The 22,551-nt window shown below is 41.0% G+C and overlaps 1 protein-coding gene across 12 annotated transcripts in view; it reads right to left on the minus strand.

The window, feature by feature from the left end:
* Positions 1-22,551, minus strand: part of NRXN3 (neurexin 3) — a 1,462,828-nt gene that overhangs the window by 795,485 nt on the left and 644,792 nt on the right. For all 12 annotated transcript variants that reach the window (XR_008992434.1, XM_057488265.1, XM_057488259.1 and 9 more), the window contains one exon: positions 1,580-1,699. Coding sequence is in view for 11 of the 12 variants with exons in the window: in XM_057488265.1 (XP_057344248.1) it covers positions 1,580-1,699 (120 nt within the window). In the remaining variant the exon portion in view is untranslated. The remainder of the gene's footprint in view (positions 1-1,579; positions 1,700-22,551) is intronic.

The following is a 22,551-nucleotide window of genomic DNA, read 5'->3' on the forward strand; positions in this document are numbered from 1 at the left end:
CTAATGCCAACTGGGCACTGGATATATGCTTTCTGCTCCTCCTCTATGCATAAACTTTCTTTATCTATTTATACACACATACACATAAATCATTACTTGCACACATACATACATGGCTCACTATAATTCCTGACTCCAGAAGTACAGAAGCTCAGGGTCATTCAATTTATATAATTAAATATGAAATTATAGGACTCAAATGGCAAAAACTTCACACTGGCCTTAACAAAAATAGCATTTCAAGTTTAAAAATGAGGCAATGAGGAAAAAGTTTTAGTGTAACTAACCCAAAAGCATAAAACACTTCAGTAACAATGCCTGTATTAAACCCCACGGTGCCTAACTCTAACTTGATTGACTTATTCATAGAAGAAACTGTAGAGATAGCTTAGGCCACTGACTTCATTTGACAAGGATAGGGAATGAAAGTGACCTCCCCAACATCCTGCAAAGAACCATCCTGCAGAGCCCAGGTCTCTTGACAACACTGTTCTACACAGTGCCCCAAGTTTTCGTTTCCCATACGGACAAGAATTCTACCTCACACACGTGCACTGCTGCTCCGGGATGCTCGACAGTGTAGACTTATTTGGGTGCAGCATCTAACCAGCACTTAAAGATGCCCTCTCTTTTCTACCCCAGACCTCATTAAATTACCCATCAAATCTTGGCTAAAGATCTATCTTCTCAAACCACTGCTGCTTTCTCCGGACAACACTGATAACTTTCTCTTCTGAGTGACAATTACAATCACACCCACCCACATTAGTATCTCATTACATATTCTTTGTCTTATTTTCAAATATCCAAGGCCTATCTAATCTACTAGATTTGTTCAGTATTTAACAGGCAATCTCTTGTGCTTTCTTTCTTCTTCTACAATCTCCAGTACACTGGTGATAAATAACAAACTCTCAAGAAATACTTGTTGCTTGTGGGAGGCTTTGAATGTTCCTTTATCTACATATGACTCATTCATTTACACATTGACCTCCTAGAGTGTAAATTCTGCCAGGCCAAAGACTTGCCTATTTGCTCACCACCATATTCTCAGCCTTCCAAACAGTGCTTGATACACAGTAGATACTCAATTAGTAATGATTAAACAAATGAATAATTATTCAGCACCTTCTAAGTATTATGCATTGATCTAGGCACTTATTTTTAACTATAATGCTCTGAATTTCAGGTTTATCCATCTCTCGCTACTAGAGAGTGACTCATTCATTGAGGGAATAAACTGGCACTTGGGAAGATGATTGGTAAGTGATTTTTGAATAATGAATAGTAGAAGGATCTGCAGAACTCTACACCTATTCTCCAGACACATACTCTATGCTTAAGGAGACAGAGACCCATCAATATATAATGACAGTGGTGGGTAAGTTCTATAAGAGAGTAATGAAAAGGCACTATGAAAATACAGAGGAAGACCTTAGCCTTACCTAAACTTGTCAAGAGAGTACATGTTATGTGACTTCTGTTAAGCAAAATAGGAGTTTTTCAAAAAAAGCCCTTTGCTCACTGAGGACTATGCGAGCAAAGTGAGATGAATTTCACTATGTGTAGCTATACTCACCCTCAGCCACATCATCGTCCACGGTTAACTTAAGGCTTTTTCCTCTCCGCACCACCCGAACGGTGTGCCATTCATTGTCATTGAGCTTCTGCCCCGCATAGAGGGTCTCAGGTCCTTTGCCTAAAGATGGTGGTAAGCGCCAAAGTTAGGATCAGTTTCCAAAGTAGTGTTCATGGCATCAGAATTCTCAAAGCCACACTGGTGCACAGAACCCAGTAGCCTTCAAAAAACATATGCCCCCAAAGCCCATCCTAGTTCCACTGATCCAACAGGATCCTCCATAACAGTTCCCCAGTGCAAAAGCCTCCATTCAAATACAACAGATGACAAAGCAGAGAAAGAAATAAGTGCCCTCTTTTATCTATAGGCACCAGGTTTTTAAATGGTAATGGCAGTAAGTGAATATTTACAGGAAACAGTAGCCAGCTGTCTCCAACTGTCAGACTTCAGTTGAATGTCTTGAATATGTAGAAAATTCATCATACCTTTTTTTTTTAGAATCATTTGGTCTTTTGGGCATAATACACCAGTCTGGCTTTTGGAGAATATCAACTGATTGGATGAGAAAAAAGCTCTGTAATATTGATAACTTGATATTTCCATTAAACCCCTGGTCCTATAAGAATTCAATGACCATAGACATCACAACTGTGAGATCACAATGATAATAATTTTCAAAGTCTAAATCTCATTGTAAATAATGCTCCTGAAGGGAATGTGAGAGGCCCTGGATCCAAAAAGATCCAAAGACCTAAAAAAAATTGAAATCCATGCTTAAGATGCTCAAGATGAAGTTCAAGTGCACTCTAGGAGGAACCAGATTCAACAAGGATTGTGGCACTTAGGGGCAAAACCTGGCGAGACGAACACTGAGACACTGAAACAACTTGGTTAGTAATGGGGGGGAAATGTCATGTTTCACTCACCACTGAACTGAGATGTAAATTTAAAAGACCAAGAAGATTGAATAAAACTAGAGAAGTTAGATCAAGTTTGCTTCCCCTACTTGGATAGCTGAGCCCACACAGAAAAATGCTGCTGAAATCTTCCTGGATTAGTCAATCAATATATGAAAAGCCCTATTTCTGGAACTAACTTGGAAAAAAAAAATGAAATATGTAATTAGCCAATATATCCCTATGGATATTATGCATCTGAAATATTTCAGAAGATCATACACATGGCCCCGACATATCAAAGCACAGGGCCAGGTCCCTAGTAGGTGCTTTAAAGAGTGCGTGTTGAATAAGTGATATCTACATGGGCATTTGTTTCTTTTGAAGGTATCATACACTACTTAGGGAAGAAAATAAAAAACATTCTTTGGGTATATATCTTTTAAGCTGGCTAACTTTAAATCATATCCTGCGATTGTGAATAATTAGTATTCCTATTAATTGTTAGCTTTAAGAGTTTTAATAGTAGTTGAAGTTTGGGGGAAGTTTCTTCTTGAAAAATAAACACATTCAAATTGGAAAGGTTTCATCTAATTCCAGTGCATGCAGTGGGTAATTTGTATTTAAATTTTTTCAGAATGTACCCACATCACAAGTGCAACCCAAATTCACAAGAATCCTAAGAATTAAATGAAAAAACAGAGCAAACCAAATGTGCCCACAGTTGGGTAAGATGCCATGAGATCAATATATTTTAGGGAAAAATAATTCTTTAATAAGTCATTTTATATTCAATCTTAGCCTCTCTTTGTGAGTATACTTGTCTTTAATATTATCTGAAAGGTATACATTGTAGCAGGATTTCTCTAACATTTCTACTCACTAGATAGCTCACTAAATTCAGATCTATTGATTGATGTAACAGTTGCCTTTATAAGAGCAAACTGCGGGCATTGAGAGAACATGGGCCACATCATTAGGGTACTTTGGAGCAAGAGCAGATGTTCTTAGAAGAAACAAATCTGCCTTTGTCTTTTTAATATTTTTATCCTCTTTTTTCTACGTGCAAATGCTTCAAAGAAGAAAGTAAAGAAAGATGTGGAGTATTGGCTATGGAGACAGAACTGTCACAAATAAAGCCTATTTAAACATCTCTGATAAGTGGCATGTGTTCTTAAAGCAATTTTTACACATCACTTAATTTTTATTACTGGGAACAAGTAAGAGGGAGAAACAATTACACAAACACAGTCAGTTTTAGGATGCTGCTATATCAGTGCTACGCCAGCCACAGAGATGTAAAGCAAGCTTTCCCCCAGAGCAGTGTTTTAAACCCTTTGCAGGGACTTCAGATCTCTGGTGTCCTTGAATTGTCCATAGCAGTTAGATTCAAACCTAAATATTTAACTGCCCCTTTGGCTCTTTAGTCTGTGATGTTCTATGACCAAAAATGTGAAAAATAAATAAATAACTGAAACCTCTCTACTTGGTTGTTTTTTTGATATCTCCAACCCAAAATATGCTCATTAACAGTAGGGGGAAGAAATATTTGCCCATCCCATTAAAAGGTGGGAATGAGTCTTATTCAGTACTAATGTTCAAGAAAGAAAACAAAGAAATCTCAGCGAGCTTTGGAAAAACTCTCCATCTCCAAAAGTGGAGAGTCAATGGCATTTATCTTTAATCAAGCCAAAGGTCAATTCATCCTACTAGAGAAAAAGCGATCGTTAAACTCAGCTGGAAATGTAGGTGAATAGAGGGGAAGAACAAATCTAATCTGTAGCCTAGGAATAAAACTGGATTGATCAGTGATGCAAGAGGCAGACAAGCTGAAAGTTAAAACATACAAACTGTTACTATTTCAAAGCAGGAGTATCTAGTTCAGGGAGGATTTCCCTGGCAGATTCAAAAAGACAGCGAAGGAGTACCAGTAAAACAATAAATGTAGGAAGTTCTTCTCTGTAAGTAAAGGATGGTCCAGATAAGGAGAAACTTTTTTTAGTTGGAATTTAAAGCAGAACTAGTGGGAACTTGAAAAAAAACACAAATACATGCACACACACACACACACACACACACACACACACACACACACACACACACACACACAAAACCCTCAAAGCCATTGTCCTTTCTTTTTAGAAGCTAGAATTATGATCTGCAATTAGGTCTACATCAGATGTATGGATTAGATGCAAGTTTCCTTCTTTTATAGTTTAAGTAGCAAATACTGGTCACAAAAAATCCTTTCATGCCCTTTAGGATGCTTAGATCACTATTGCTTGATCTAAATACAGAAAACTAATAAATTATCTGGTACCCTGTAGCTGAATTTCCCAGGTAATGATACCCATGACTGGAATAAAGAGCAAAAATCATAGTTGAAGATTTCTGGGATGCAGAAGTCTAGAGAAGTGGTGTGTGGAATAGTTTATTGTTATTATTGTAGAACAAAGATCCTTCAATGAATCCTTTGGACAATAGACCCAAATGCCCACTCAACCTAGTCTCACTGCAAATTCATTTAACATCATTTCCTTTAGTTAAGACTTGCTTCACAGAAGACCATCTAATTCCCTGATGAACAGGGGATAGAGAATGAGGTTCATGGAGGAAGGACACAGACTAGATTGTTTTCTGACCTATTCTACAGTAATCGTATGGAAGGCCTATTTCTTAAAGAAAATGGAACTAGTAATAAACTCAAAGGAAAACTTAGGAGAAAAGTACTCAAGAGAGAAATCATTTTTGCTGATTGCTTGGAGGAAGATGACACTCAGATATTAGCAGATAAGGAATGAGAATGTGTGGGAAAAATCTGTATTTGAGCATCACTATAAAAGCACACACCTCACAAGATGGACTTTGGCTTTAATTATTTTGGACCTACTTAGTTGTTTTTGTTCATTTGTTTGTTTGTTAGCAGACTCTTCATATCACTTAAATTTGTCATTCCCCCCAGGAGCAATATAACCAACAAGATACCCCTACAAGATACCCCAATATCCATGAGTTTGTCAATGTGACCAAACCAGCTAAACCAGATGGTTTTGCTCATATGCAGGGAGTACAAATTCCTTCCATCTGCCACAAAGTGTTCTCTCCAAAAGTGGGTGCATACCATTTGGAAACTTACTTTGCTTGGTGTGGGGGGTAGGGACTAAGGGGGCAATACCTGTACCATAACCACTTTGCTTTACCTGAACCACTTTCTATTTGTGCAAGAAGAAAAAGGAACAATAACTTGATTTCCCTATGGAGCTGTATGTCACATGAATCAATATTCCTATGGCGCACAGAAAAATATGACATTAACTTCCTTAGAAAGGTATGGTGAAAGGCATGTGATTATACATCGCAATGACGTGGCAAATAAATACTCAAAATGATTGTGTGAGATTTAAAGAACACCAAAAACATATAAAAAGAGAAAACTTACCTTCATTCCCACCAGTACCTTAGATGAGGTTAGCTGAGCTCTGACAAACATTGCACTAAGCCTACAGCACCATACAGTTATCAGTCTCCTCCCCCAAAAATAGATTAGGCAAGTAGAAGCTGGGGTGAGAGGGGAAAAGAATGAGACTAAAGAATACAGAGGGTGAGAGAAAAATAGGAAAGAAGCATTTTATTCTCTGTCCAAAAATGTTTCAAGTTCTGGTTGTTTTCTTTGGGTTGACAACCCAATAAGCAAGAAGTGTTTTGTTTTGTTTTGTTTTTATAACTTTATTTTTTTCAAAAGCATTAATTTTCTTTCAGAAACAGTTAAATCATATTTACTTAGAGAGCCAGTTTGGTGGAACGGTCTGTTCGCACTGGAGTTCCCAAATCTCCAGAAGACCTATCAGCCTTCCTGCAACAGAGGTGAAGAGCAGAGGCAGCTTTCTATTAAGAGGTCCCCCAGTGAGCTCGTGAGAAAGACAAATGACCCAGTTATTCACCCAGAGCATAGCTATCTCCCTGGGGACCCTGCTTCTGGTTAAAATCCACCGAGAACACCACCAATATTTATCAGTCTTAACATGTAAATGTACCACTGAGCCTGCCATACACATGTCCGACTGTGGCTGCCCACCCCTTTCCCTATGGCTCATTCTCTAGTCGGCTATTAGAGCGCTCTCACTGACCTCTGGCAGGTATGGTGGAGGCTATTCACATAGTTAACAAATGCTAATTGAGCATCAGCATAGAACCAGGCACCATTCCGGCATGAGGAGGTAAACAAGGCAGAGGTCCTTCCCTTAAAGAACTTACAGTATTTGGGGTGGGGGAGAATGAAGGCCACTGCTCAGATTAAAGAACACAGGACCCATGGGATGGGTGAGGGTAGGTGGGTAAAGTGAGCAAAAGAGATGGAAAAAAGAAAGAAGGAAAGGAAGGGGGCAGGGAGGGAGGAAGGAAATGAGATAATCTCAGATAAGATTGATATCTATGAAGAAAATGAAACAAGGTAATATGATAAGAAGTAATTGGGGTGGGAGTGCAGACAGACGATTGGCTACTATACAGAATGCTGCAGAACGGCCTCTCTGAGGTGACTTCTCTATTCTTGCCTTAAGCACCTGGTTGGGTGGAGAGTTACTAAATAAGATAGTCAGAGAAGGCTTCTCTGGGGAGGTACGTGTAAGAAGCCAAGCATGAAAGTATCTGAGGCAATGGGAACAGCAGGAGCAGAAGCCCAGAAGGAGCCTGGCACATTGGGGGAACAAAAAGAAGTCCATTATGGCTGGAGCTTGAGCCCAGTGGAGAGAGCGTGGCAGGGGAGAAGGCGGAGGGACAGGCAGAGGCCAGATGGCAAGAGGTTGCAGCAACATGGTACAGAGCCTCGCGATACTCCAAACCCAACAGGATTCCACTGGGAGCTTTTAAGGAAGGAGATCATATGATTTCAGTTTTAAAAAACCATTCTTGCTGCTGTGGATGCACTGGACCAAAAAAAGGTCATAATGGAAACTAAGAGGACTTCTGGGAAGTTGTTAAAGGTAGGAAATGAAAGTGACTTGGATTAGGGAGACAGCAAACAGAAATGGAAGTGGTGGGATTTTGGATGTCCTTCAGTGGGGTCAGCAGGACTTGAGATTGGTTTGGAAGGTGGATTCGGAGAGGGAGAGGGAGAGAGGAAGCAGTGGTGACTCTTAGGTCTGGTCTGAGAATGTGGGTGGATGGAGGCATCCTCATCCTCATCTGAGAAAGGGAAGATTCCAGAAAATGTAAGACATGATTTGTACTATTAGCCATGGGGATTTCTTTCTGCTATTTGCATCTCTCCTACCTAACATCAGTCACAGTACCATCCCTTGGCAGCTTCCTACCACTGAGAAGTGTGACCAAAGCCCACTGCTTGCATGATTCTCTTAGTCCTGTGTTAATTTGCACCTTGGGCCACCACTGCCTACGGATGAGACAAGGTTATTGGGTCCCTGTGGTTTTGATTTTTCTCTTCCCTCCCTCTCTTCACTCCATCCTTCACTCCCTTTATTTATTTATTTTTTGGTTTCAGTTATGTGCTCTAGCCCTTGGGACTGGAACAAGGAGTACCCCTAATATTACAAAGCAAACCCCGGCGGCCCATTTAACAGGATCTCTAAATTGTGATCACAGGGTAAAATGGACCTGTTTAGCTCGGCTAGGAGAATAAAGCACCTCAATTTTGAAATACAATGAATCCAGGGCAAGATGTATCTCCAAAGAAACAAACGATTCCAGAAGAGATGAGAAAGAATCTTGCCCCAATTTACTGCCAAATCTGCCTTAAGTCGTCAATTTTCAGCATTGCTTAGGAGCGATCAGCTAAGGACAGTCTCAAGATTTCTTGCAATAATCTCTCTCCATGAAGCCACTTTTCAAGAGATGAAGGCAATTTGTTCAGGGATAAGCACAAAGATGCTTTTGTGGATATTGATTCTACTCTTGTTTAAAAAAATGCTTTGTAAAATCTACTAGTACTTTTCCACCATTGTCATGATACAATTAATATAAATTGGTCTTCCTTCGATGATTTAAAGTGTTATTGTGCCTTAGGGTTTTCATGACTGTGTGATCTTATTGTTTAACATTAAAGACACAGATTTTGAAGCTGGCAGAGATTGAGCTAAAGAGATTTTAACCAGAACCTGCTCCTCTAATATCCTCTTAATAAATTTCCAATTTAATTTTGTTTCCTTGTGAAGTGATCCTTCTGTAATAAAACAAACTAAAAAACTGTGCAACTATGAATTGAAAGGTCTACTTAATTAATCCTAATACTTAATATTTTGCTTTAAATAGGAAGTAGAGAAGGTATAATAGAGTCTTCCTCACCAGTCTTTTTTTATATACTCTCAAAACTTCTCTTCCTCCATCCACCCCTTCTTAACCTCTCTGACTCTTCCATTCTGGAAGTGGGCACCTTTCCAGCAATCCAGCTACACTTCTATTTCATAAACCATCACACTGTCTTTTGTATTTGCACGTGTGTGTGTGTGTGTGTGTGTGTGTTTTATCCATTGCCTCCATCTCTATGCGCTTTGAGGGAAAACCTGCTCCTTCTGTAATCTCCAGCAACTAAACAGAGTATGTTACACCAAGATGTTCAAAATACTCGGGGGAGGGGGGGACCTAATAAGTGAATAAACAGAATTGAATGAATTAGATAACAAATTAATGAGTAGGCTGAGGGAAGGAGAACAAATGGAAGGGGAGCAGAAGTGAGGTGCAAACTGTATTTTAGCAATAGAGTGAATTGGACCAATTCAAGAAGGTATTCAGTATTGTATTAAATACATACAATTGAATTAAGAAGTGAATACCTAGAACTGAATGAAAAATAAATAATGGAGTAAATTTATTCAGGGTGGAGGAAGAAAAGGAAGGGGGGAAGATACTTGTACATTGCATTTTGGCAGTTGAGCAAATTAGGAGCTGATTCCTCTATCATTTGAAAGACACCAGGGAGCAGATATAAACAAAATACGCTACTTTTTTGTCTTCAGTATGTTTTTTCTGAGCAAAAAAAAAAAAAAATAGAGCTGACAAACTGATAAGAGGATGAGGGTACCAGTTGTTCTGCATACATGATCTTACCTAGTGCTGTAACATGAAGCTGACAGTTTGCCCCACTTTACCAATGAAGAGGGGGAGCAAAGCTCCACAACCAGGGGCTCAGCCCCCATCAGGCTGCCCACAATATCACCCCACTCAGTTGCGTTTGTCCCCACAGCTTCATCCTGGCAACAGCCCTGGGCTGTCTCAGTCTAGAGATCTGAGAGGGCATAAGGTGAGACCAGGTAAAGGAGATGGTGAAAATGGGAGAATACTGCTCAATATGAAGCAGAAGGTCTAATTTGAGGGGTTGATGAGAAGTAGGACCTGATTTTGTTGCTTCTGTTTCTGTTTATTCTGCAGGACTAGGGTCAAATCCTAACATATAAAACCTATTAATAAAGCCAAAAGAAGTTACAAGTTTATACTGGATATGAAAGTGGAGGGTAAATATATCATATTTGTGGGCACTTGCATCATTCTTGGTGCCCCGCATCAGGTCCCCTCACCAACCTCTGATTTCAGCCACGGCAGCAGTTGACAGTTACTGTAAGCTCAAACACAGTCTGAGAGGCCCCACCTCAAGCAGGGCCAGCTCTTGGGCCTTCTCTGAAGTCAGGGTGCCTTCCTTGTCTGTACGCAAGAGCAACCAAGCAGTTGGGGAGGGAGGGAGGGAGGGAGGGAGGGAGTGATGGGGAAACTGCCAAACAATGGGAGGGATGGAGCTGATGGATAAATGTCCCAACCTCCTGTGCTTGAGCAGACAGTTCTTGGTGGCATTCGTTACACCACCCTCTCCCCCACGTCCATGTGACTCACAGCAGAAACTTGGCAATGGGCATGCACACTGGTGTTTCTTCCTTCACTGCTCATTATCTCTGTTCCTTCACTCCCATTTTTGAGGACCCCTCCCATATAAACCACCTGACCTAAGCCCTTGTCTCAGGCTCTGCTCTCAAGGGAACTCAGACTAAGAAGACACTAATATAGCACTTGGTCATTTCAAACGTTACAACATTTGTAATGAACTCAAATGTTACAGCAACCTTGTGAGGTACGGAGTATCTCAGTTGCCTCTGATGAGATCCAGAAAGGATAGGTGACTTTCCCAAGGTCTTAAGGCTATTAAATTGTGAAATTATACCAAGAGTCTGGGCTTCCTGACTCCACAGATAAATGCTCTTCCCATTAACCTCTATTTGCCTGAAGTCAATGAGTCCAAAGAAGATAGGGAACAGTGGTCTGCTATCACTATTAAGGACATACTAAGGAGCTATGGTGGAAGTTTCCAAATACATTCAAACTCTCAAGGTTGAGAGGAAGCGGCATAGGTCTCTGAGGGCAATCACCAGGCCCTCCACCAAGGGGACCCATGGGGTCCATGGAGGGCTTTTGAGCAGGTGAGATCACTGTCATTCTTGATTAGCTTAGCTCTATTCAGGACAGAAGCTAAGAGAGGTGATCTCCATACTCAAAGTGCCTTCAGGCTCTATGTTTCTAGATTATTACCATATCCCATTTGGGGGAATTTATTTTAAGTATAAAGATATAAACCCTGGGTTTAAAAAATATCACAAAACAAAGAGTCTAGGAAAGGCATTTTCATATCCATCCCCGTGTCTGTAGCATCTCCCTCCCACAGTAGAAAGTTCTAAATCTACCTGAATAAATGGAAAAGGGATGGTATCTCCAGTCTATCTCCTTGGGATGATAATTAAAAGGTTTATCGGCTTATGAAATTGACGGCATTAGCTGGTCACCTGGTATGAATAGAAGCAGTTGTCACACTGAATATTCCTATTACCTGGATGGACCCTCTTATCCTCTTAGCATCTGGTTTGTGCAACTGGAGGAGCCAGAAACGTGGATTAGCAGAATAATCACTCTATTCTGGTCCTAGTCCACTAAGATGATGAGCCTTCTCCCTCCTAAAATAATATGTACGTAGGTTTGGAAACATGAGAAATTATAGGTCTCCATCTCACTAGAAATATCATCTCTTTATGGTATCCACTAAAATAAAACTTGCAAGACAAGCACATAGATGAAAAAATTAAAAGCAGAGGATCAACAAAAATAGCATAAGAGAATTTTAATTCAAATGTGTTTGTCTCCTCTGAAGACTAGAATGCGACTGGTTCTTTAATGTAGCTACTGTGGCCTTGGGTGAGCAATGTAAAGTGGCTACCTTGGCAAACACAACTAATTTCTGTCTGCAATGGGTACTGCATGGAGGTGAATTTCAGATTGTTAATGCTTTATCCTGATTTCCTGATTAAGCTGAGGGCATAAAGTAAAAGAAACTGTTCCTCTTGAAAAGGGTGAAATCAGCCCCTTTCCAGGCTGTATAAAGGAAGATGAGTTTTCTGGGGTGCAAAGATGAAAAAGACACACTCACTATAATCAAGGAGTTGATAGTCTAAAGGGAGAGTTGAACTAATAAAAGCCAATTGTGTGGGAGGAACGTGCACCAAGGTGTGCACTGGGTTCCCTGCTGGTGAGGTACCTAGTGTATCTGGAAATCTCAGTCATTAACTTTCCCTTCCTCTTCACATTTTTAATGTAAGACTACATATTTCCTGTAAGGTAGACACCAAACCTTCATTTCTGTTCCTTCTGAGCTCTAAATAGCACTGTCCTTGGTATGCACAGTGGATTCTCTAAGTTGAAGAATGAATGAATAAATTTCTTTTCTCCTCATACTTGCATTAGACTTTATTAATAATGGCTAATATATATATTTTACTTACCAGATACCAGTCACCAGACACCATTCTGAGGTTTTACTGATATTAATACATCAATCCTATAAGGTTGTCATGGTTGATTGCATTATTTGTTGACAATATTAGCTGCCCCTTCCTATCAGCCTTTTCCTATAGGGCCACCCTTTCTGGAAAAGTCTATTTCCTGTCCCATTATGTCAGGCATTTAATGTAGCTTGCTTCATAGCCAAATAACTGTAAGCAGAAGAGTTTTCACATGGCTCTGCCAGTTCTCTTTTCCCTTTGCCACAAATCCCAGATGTGACAGATTGGGGCTGTTTCTTCAGCCAGGGTTCAGAAGAAAGAAACATGAAACAGAGCTGCAGCAGAACCACAAAGGACATTAATGTGAGTGGAAAATAAAGTTCTGTTCTTAAAAGTTGCTAAGCTTACAGAGACCCATTTGTTACTAGAGTATAACTGAGCCAAGCTGAGTGATACATAGGCCCTAATGGTATCCCCACTTTGCATTTGAGCAAACTGAGACAGGAAAAGGTTCAGTCCATTTTCCAAGGTCACATAAGTAATCACTGCTGAGATTTGAAGCTGGGCAGCCAGGTTTCATTTTCCTCTTAACTGTTACACCACACAGCCTCTGTTAGTGAAGGGATGAACCAAGGACGCATAAGAGATGCAAAGATTAATCTTCACAGTGAAATATTCCACACATGCTCTACAATAAAAAAATTAAATTTAAAAAATAAATCAGTGTATATGATGGGCATGCCTTTCAACTCTGGGTGGATAAAAGACAATGGCAAAGGAGAAAAAGAAGGCAAAATAAAATAGAAGAGAGAGTATACAGAAAATGACAGGGTCAAAAACAGATTAAGAGAAATCTCAATATTTGTCAAATTGTTCAGAGGCAAATATCTCTTCTGGAACAACAAAACTCTTGAGATTTTTATCTTCAAAATGCTGCCAGAACACAGGACAAATAGTGTTTAGTAGCATGTATTTTGAAAATTATCTGGGTTTTTCTACTTTTATAAAATAAACTCCTCTGTTTGTGATCTGTATAGGATAACAAGTGGCACATGTCACCCAGGGGGATGCCACTACTATGCTGGAACAGTCCTGTCATTTTAACATTCAGATGTTTCAGAGCTCTTAAGGAGTTATCTGGGCTAGTGGTTCTTACATTTTAAACTCGATAAGCATCTGTGGATAATGTTCAGAATTCAGATTCCAGGACTCCGACTTTTTGTTCTTTGCCCACCTTTATTTCCCTCTTTAAGTCTATTTTCCATTTTTTTTCCAGGTTCTCTCCTAGGTATGTCTTATTTTCCCAACCCCTTTTCTCCCAGGATCTCTTATAAGGTCATCACCATCCACCGAAGTTCTTCAAACCATTAAACTGGCAAAGTGGACTCTCCTTTCTCTTTCCTCTCCTAAAACAGTTAAGGGGAAAACGAAACCTGGCTGCCCAGTTCCCCTCCTAGGTACTGCCAGAATCTCTTCTCTCCACCAGCTCCCACCCCTGACCGCACCACCTCTAGCTCCTCCACTCTCACTCTAGGTATTGCCAAAGTTATGTTCTTAGTCTCCATGTCAACCTTTCACACTGTGGTCAGAGTTACTATTCTTCAACAGAAATTTCTTCACATCAGTTCCTACTTAACATCCCCAAAGGCCACTAAGCATCCAGGGACAATAAAGGCATACAAAGGCCTTGGATCTGGGCCCAGGATACATTTTCATAATCTCACATCTCACAGCGCATGTCATATGCCAACAGCACCAATCTGCAGCTGCTCATCTTAGCACTTTAACCCTGTGAAGTCTCAGAGCCAAATATTACCACATTGACGCCCTGCCCACCAGTTCCTTAAATTCACTTGTTTTTTCATCCTATACTAGAAAACAACAATAGCAACAACTTCACAAGGTTTTCTGAGGATTAGTCAAGATAATATGTGTAAAATACTTAACAGGGACTAGGACTAGTACATGCTCAGGGGATGCTACCAATGGTAGTGGTGGTGTAAATATCTTTCTCCTCCGTGCACATGATTATGAGACCCACATTCAAAGCCTAAAGCAGAAGCCCACAGCAAACTGAAATTTGAACAGTAGCCTATCATGGGAGACATCCTTAAAATAACTCCATCACATCACAAAAGGAACCTGGAACATGACATCTACAAGAAATGGGATGGTTTTCATGAAAGTGTCTTCTCCCTTTCTGCCTCCACCTCTTCCTTCCTCTCTCCCTTCCTCGTTCCCTCCCTCCCTTCTTCCATTTCCATGCTATTGGTTGAAGCAAAAAAAAGGGAGGGAGAAAGACCAAAAGACTTCCGTGTATAGGTCACTTACCATGGACCGAGCACACTGTTCTAGATCCCACTTAACTCTCATAGACAAAGTTATCTAATATGTATAAAGTTTGGATCCCTTGTCCTATTTTACAGGTAAAAAAAAAAAAAACCGAGGCTCAGAGAGGTTAAGCAATATTAATAAGGCTATTTAGGTTACAAACGGCAGAAACCAGGTTCAAACCCATATCTCAGTGACTCCAAAAGCAGTGGTTTATCAATATACCTCAACTTTTCCATGAGCCAAATATCTTTATTAGGCAATATATTAGTGAGGTAGGGCAGGGACATGGGACAAGCGTCATGATGAACTCTTCCTGCCTGTGATGAAAAATGCTGAGATATAAACCATATAGTAAGAACAGGAGGGACCCCATCTTAAGGCTAAGATTCCATTTTAAAAAGCAGAGAATTGAGAACTAAAATTGCTAACATATTCTCTGGTAATCAGACAATAACCCAACAGCCTACCTCAAGGCAGGGGAGGCAGTCTTAACTGCTATGTCCCCACTGCTTGAGGGTAACCGCTATCTTGGAGAACAGGATAAATAAATCCCTGCTGTTGGGTTTATTTAACAGAATCATCTGGAGGACTGATAACAGAGGAGAGGAGACATGGTGTCTCACCAGAGATAAGCATCTTGAGACCACAAGCCAAGCCTACACCCAACAACCCCCCTCTTCCCCTTGCCCCATTCTTGAAAGCCTTTAAAAACAGAATCTCCAACCTTCCAGTGTGTCTCCTCTCTGAGGACACCTGCACTTTTCCTTCTTTAAGTGCATACTTTCAAATAAAGGTTTCTCACTGCTGAAAGTATTGTTTTTTTGTCTCTTTGCTATTTCATTTTATTTTCAAGTCTTTACTTTGTCTCCCTCTGATAAGTAGGAACGGGCTGATAAGAGCTCAGCTTTGACCTTCATGTTTCTTTTGCCTGGTGACCTAGACAAAACTGCAGCCATGCGATCTGCTCTTAGTAGCCTGCCTGAAAACCTCCTTTCTTTGGGAAGTTCTCAGAACATAATATCTCTCCATCCTATGCTCCGTGGCTCCCCCAAATCCTGGAGTAGTATGGGCTGGTCTCCATGCTGTGCAGACCCAAGCGGACACAGGATGCCAACTTCAGGAGTTGGCAATGGGAATCTGCCCTGGGCCGAGAACTTTCCCTCTTTCCCCCTTCACTTTCCTGTTCTCTGCTGCCTGCAAGGAAGCTGCCATTCCCTGCTGCTCTGGCTTAAATGAATTGCTTCCTTACCTACACTCATCTGACCTGCTGAGAATTCTTTTTTGCCCAGAGTCAAGAACCCGGCTCATCCAGGTTGAGGTTTCTTCCTAGTGCTTCACCTGGTGCGCAGGGAGAGACCTCCCCAGATGCAGCTGCCTGACATTAGCACTTGAAATCACTATCAGTGGCTGGGAAACTAATATTGTTTAGAGATCAAAATAGAGCTATTTGTGATTTGTTTTTTATAGTATACCTTTATCAAGAAGTATTTGACAAAGGTGATCTTAAATCCTTCCAAGATATCATATTTTGTTTCTTTACGCATTACTGGGAATGCCCCGCCAACCCCGCCACATTCTGATATATTTGGTAGGTATATTTTGGTTTTAGGTACAAAGCCCACTTGAAAAAAAAACCATTTCAAATGCATAATTCAGTGAATTTATTATTCCTGTTTTCTAAACCTTTCACAGATGGCATATGGGTAGCCTAGATTCTTCAGGCCTGAAGCACTCACTATGGCCCCATGGCTGGGATAGAGGTTCAGTGTGAAGACTGGAGAGTTCAAAGTCAGGGGCAGGGCTGCTGAAGGTCACAGGAAGACTAGGCTGAGTCAGTGACAAGACTCTTCAGGGCTGGTGATAAACTAGTTGGTGAGGGAGGCAGAAAGGCTGTTCTGAGGAGAGGAATTAGGAGGAACTTGGGAGAGCTCTGAAGGGTGTATGGTCATTCCACACTTGAAGGAAGGAACTCTGTGGCCCACGTCCCGCTGGGGTGACCCTTCTTGGGCAAACCCATGCACGTGCTCCAGGGCTCTGCACACTACCACGGCTCCTCACTGCACGGCCCACTCAGATGACCTTTTACTTCCAACCCAGCATTGGTCCAGTGAGGTTAGAATGCAACCTCACAGTTTTCTCTCCTCTCTGACCCAGAAGCAAGCTCTTTCAGATTTTAAAGGATGCTTCCTTTCCACACCCCTATAGCTAATGGTGGGGCTTTTAGAATGCAAAGCACTAAAATAGGATCTTGTCAACTTCAAAGGGTAATTAGTCCCAGAGATGGCCCAGGGGTGCTAGGGTGAAGGGCTATAAGACTGGTGGGGGATAACGGGGTAGGAGATAATTGCTGTACTTCATACTGGGGCCCAGTGTTCAATTTTCACAATCCTGTGAAGTAAGTATTGTAATCCCATTTTATAGATGATGAAACTAAGAAGCAGGGATGTAAAATTGCCTTGGCCAAGGGCAAACAGCTCGGATGTAGATCCAAACCAAGATTGTTTCAGTGTCATGTATTCATTCTTATATTAAACTGCCTTCTGGATAGATCATGAATATGTAAGTGGTGGGCAGGGCCAGACGTTGTGACCAATGCTGTTTCTGCATGAGCAGGAATAGAGGTCTGGGGAAAGCAACCAGAGATGATTCTTTGAACTGATGCTCGGGGTGCATAAGAATGGGGTGGTGTGAGGCAGCAGGGAATCCCAAGGAGTGTGATGGGTGAGGAAATCCCTGTGGGCTTTCTGCTGGGGGAGGGGACATTTGATATGGAGCTATCTGATTATTCAGTGAGCTTACACTGACTGGGACCTGAATATAATGCTGGTGGGAACTCAAGGGTTCTCCAGTTGAATTCAAGCTGGTCACCCTGGTCTCAATAAGCTTTATATTTCTCATTGATTTTTGAGGTGGTGCTGGCTGTGAACTCCATGTGGTCATGAGTTTACAAAACCTGTCTTTTTCAGGTTCTAGTCTAAAGCCTAGACATGGTAGTTACTCAGCATGCATTTATATGAATGTATGAAATTCACTGTGAATCAACCAACATGCTCTAACATGGAAACAGGAAGAAAATGTGTTTCTGTGCTTATTGCATCTAATTTTCCTATCTGAGGCTACATATTAGCTCCTGTTGATTCACAGTCCTCGCTGCCATTCATGCTGTGTTGTGATGTGACCCAGCACCCTTGGGATCAGTGGAAGTGTTAGTAGAAAGACAGACATGAGCAGCCAGAAAAGGGAAGATAAGGTTCAAAGAAAAAGGCGCCCACACTCTGCCCAGGTAGGGGGTCCCTGTGAAGACAACCAAGGCTTTGCAGGGAGATAACTTCCTCCCCAACTAGATCCCAACAGGGGTGCAACAGAACAGAACTAAGAACTGCCCGAAGCACACCGCAGCCTGGGGAAAGGAGGTGCTCACACAGGAGGAGGAGGACCACCACATAGAAGGACCTGTCAGTCAAACAATCCCACCTGGTCAGTCCAAGAGGTGCCTTCCAACCAGAATGCAATATGTAAGCTTCCTGCCTAACAGCTCGAGGCCTTGGTCTACATTGACTCTGGCTGCTCCTCCCTTGGAGTGAATCAAATAAAACTTTCGCTCTGCTTTGCTACCGTGTCTCTGCCTTTTGATTCTTTGTTGCAGCAGCGCAGCAGCGACAAGAACTGAAGAGGACAAACTCAACTCCTAACAGAAGGACAAGTTCTAATATACAGCTTGGCACCCAGTAGGTGCCCAAAAGATGAGTGCTATTTGTTATAGCTCATTTATATAAACATACTTCAGTGATTTTTTTTTAAAAATCAAGTAACTGGAATAAATGATAAATAGTTCAAAGGAAAAAAATGAGGGAAAAGGAAGTCCCAAAAAGACTGAAATTTGAAATAAGTATAAAAAATCCTCCTCACTCTAAAAATGAATAGTCACCCAAAGGTTGCACAATAACATTAATTTATTTGTTATTAAATATTCATTAAGTCAGTAACTCAACAAACACTGCTAGTATTTATAGATATAACTTATCTATGACTATAAACAGGTCATAGGTGTTGTATATGGCATGCATGTGGATGGATGCATGTACATGTTGTATACATGTATGTATATACATGTGTACATGTATGACACACATGCTAGGCTCTGGTCAGTGGCTGGGATAAAAGGAGAACTGTATTAAGACCTTTGAATCAAAGTTACTTAGAGTATAATGGAGGTGACAGTCATATGAAAAATGCAATGCAATGTTTTAAGGGCTCTAACGAGCGTGTACTCTTCTCAGTATACTTTAGGAACAAAGAAGGAAAAGCTGTTTGTGTACATGTGTGTGCTTTTTGGTCTGTTTGGGGTTAAGAAGATAGTGGTATTCAGGTAAGGCTGCTTAGAGAAAGCAATGCTTATGCTTCACAAAGGATGAGCAGGGACTAGTGCTCCAGGTAGACTAGAGATGGAAGAACGAGATCATCTGCAAACTTGAGAGAGGCTGGCAAGTTCAGGGAAGGGTGAGCGGTTCTATGCGGTAGGGAAATGGAGGGCATTTTTATGAGAGCTAGGAGGGGAATCTAAAGGAGACGCTGGGAGCAAATTTTAAGGGCCTCTAACCAATAATAAACAAAATAAAATAAAACTAAATATTTTATCTTGTAGACCAAAAAGAACTCTTGAAATATCTCAAATAGGCTGCAACGTGTTTGCTGTATGATTTAAGATTATTAAATTTTGCTATAGTTAACAAAAATAAACAGGATGAATAAAAGTCATAGGCTGTGTTAAGTTTAGAGAGAAAATGGGTAATCTTTGAGAACTACTAAACACAGAGAAAATAGAGGGAGCGTTTGTATTTTAAGCAAAGATAAAAAAAGATGAAGCAAACAGAAAGGTGCTTACCCATAGAAAGGGACGGACATACACAGTAAACCTTAAATATTCATAAAGCTCAGACCACGTCTGACTGAGAGCTTTCATCCCCAAATTGGCCAATTCAATTAGCAATGCCCATTCTGGCCCCATTTGGCCCCATATTTTCTTTGCCTCAGACACACAGATAAAGCATATGTCTTGTCATCAGGCTAACTGGCAACCTATAGCTGTGGCCAGACCTATCTGCCCTTGTGTTTCTTTAGTTGGGAAAGTATGTAATGGCCTCAGATGCCTCCCAGATGCTGTATCCCCTTTCTTAGCCTCAACTCTGGTCCTTGTAACCACCCCATTGGCAGCAAAGGCTGAAGTGGCAGACAGAGAACAAAATACAACCAGTGTACAACCAAGGATTCAGACAGAATAGTCTTTCCATCCTGCTTGCACACTATCCTGAGTGCAGTCATCCCCCTGATCTCTTTCCCCTTGCTTTTTGCTGTGCTTGTTAATGAACCACATAATTATACATCTTAATTTGGCCCATAAATCCTTCTGTTCTGTGACCTCTAGAGCAGCTTGCCTGAGTGTACTTGGAGTATCAAAGTGATTTCCCACGTGCTACAGGGAATGCCATGATCAGATTATCATTTTAGAAAAGCCACTCTGGCCCTTCAAGTGTAAAGCCTAGGAGGCTAGAGAGTGAGGCTGGAGGCAGAGAGGCCAGCTCCCAACTGCCTTCCCCAGCCAAAGAAATGCAGCTCATCTCTCACAGAGGATGAGACAGGAACCGGAAGCCCCAGGAACACATAGGAGAAAATGTCCTCAAGAACCAAATTCTTTACTGTTAAACCAAAATAAACTCAACTCCTAAAACTCCACAAAGTCCATGCAAAAAACACATGCAAGGGGAGGAAAAAAAAAAAAAAACTAATGTTAAGTAAAGAAAGGCTGAGATTTCTCCATATCCACCCAGGATTATCCACCCTTCCAGGTATACCGATGATGTCAGGAGAGCTTGCAGAGATAATGGCCCACCACAATTGCAGTACCGTTCCATAATCTCTCATGTGGCCCAGCGGGATGATGCTGAAACCAGCACGCTGAACGGCAGGGGAAGGAAGCAGCTCAGTGATATCAAATGCCTCACAGTAAGCAGTGAGCAGTGGGGTACGAGAAAGAAGATTTTGAGCTGGCCAGACTTAGCTTAAAATTCCTGTCCAGCACATGCTAGCTGTGTGACCTTGAATCAACACCTATATATCTCTCAGCCTCAGTCTCTGAGTTGTAACTGGTAAGAACAACAGCTTCATCCAGGGGCCATGCTGAGATACATGGGATAACACGGGGAATGCGTCCAGCACAGGCTGCACTCCCTGTCTGCCCTCTCCATATTTAATTCCATGTAGACTGATAAGTGAATAATTAACAACTCATAAAATGGCAATTCCAATAGTCTACCTTCAAGTCAACAATAATTGCTTGTCTACATGTCTCTATAGTAATAGTATTTCTTCAGTCTCCTCTTTGCACCAATGTTCAAAACATATTCCTTTAAGCATCCTAATGCTGCTAGTATGTGGCTAAGGAAACTTCCCTAGAAATAAGCAAAGCTAGCACTGGGTCATTTGAATTTTAAGCAGTTGGGCTTGGAAAAACCCCAGCAAATTCTCCTCTCAAGGGAACGTTGCTCAGCCATGAGCTGTGGGTTGTCTTAAGCACCTTAAAAATTGCTGTCACTCTGTACTCAACCTCAAGGCCACTGTGTGAAGCCAGTGTCATTTACAAGGCCCTACAGGATGGAGAATTTCCCAGGGATGTCTTCCATTCTGAAGTCTGTCATATTCTCATAAAACCTCCTTCAAGTTCTAATTTTTCCTGTATTTCTTTTTCTTTTTAATTACAGTTTTCCAACCAAACTAAAAACATCCTGTTATTGTTAAATCTTACAAAGGAGAAGATGAATTTGAGAGGCTAAATTACATGGTGTGCGATTCCAAAGGATAATTTACCCAAACAAGGAAACTGAGCAGCCCTGTTTCTCTGCTGGTATAAAGGGATATTCTACCAGATGAGCCCCTGCATTTTAAAAAGGGATGAAATACTTCAGGAAGAAGCATGTTCAACAGCCAAGGAATCACCTACAGCAAGGGAAGGGTATATACGTACAATCAACATACTGCCTGAGCACATATAGGAACCCAAAAAAAATCTATGGAATGAATCTATAAATGGGAATAAGTTACAACTGTAACAGAATAGGAGTTTAAACTCTGGGAAATCACTCCAGTGACCCCACTATCAAGAGACAAGTAATTTCTCAGGCTGAGGCTGAGACTATTGGAATGCCTGATACTGAATGTTTATCCATAATGTTCCCTTTTAAATTGTGGTATAATTGACATATAAGAATAAACCACACATATATAGGATGTACAATTTGGTTATGTGTTAACATATGAGTAGCACCGATGAAATCATCACCACAATCAAGATAAGGGCCATATCCATCATCCCCAAAAGTTTCCTCGTGCCACTTTGTAATCCCTTCCTCATGCCCTTTCGGCAACCAATGATCTATGTTTGCCAATAGAAGTTTATTTATGAGAAGAGGTCGTGGGTAATATTCGGTCTGTAGGTTGTAGCTTTCCAGCCGCTGGTCTAGTTTGACGGGAATCCCATCCCCATCCAGCAAAGTTTACTACAGGTAAATATGATTAACTGCTGGAAAACAGACAATGTGGGAAGGGTGTTGGCATTTGTGTGCACTGGGGAGAACAGAGATGTGTGAGTTGTGAAGTAAGAGCTAAGGTAGAAAATATGACAGATTGTGTACAATGCTATGGAATTGGATGTTATTCTGTTAACAGTGGACAACCTTTGGAGAGACAAATTTTTAAAAAAGAGATGGGTGGATTAGATGAAGACTAGAATAACACTACATGAACACCATTGAATTTAGGAAAGAGACAGATAATCCTGAGTTTAAAATATTCTATAGGAGAGAGAAATACAAGAAAGGTACAAATAGAAGAGACAGGTTGGCGAGCAGTTTGACAGCAGGGTTAGGGGGTTGTGAGATACAAAGCTGAGGATTACTTCCAGATTTCCAGCCTGTTT

This window comes from Manis pentadactyla, chromosome 11, assembly GCF_030020395.1.
Source record: "Manis pentadactyla isolate mManPen7 chromosome 11, mManPen7.hap1, whole genome shotgun sequence".
Classification (NCBI taxonomy): Eukaryota; Metazoa; Chordata; class Mammalia; order Pholidota; family Manidae; genus Manis; species Manis pentadactyla.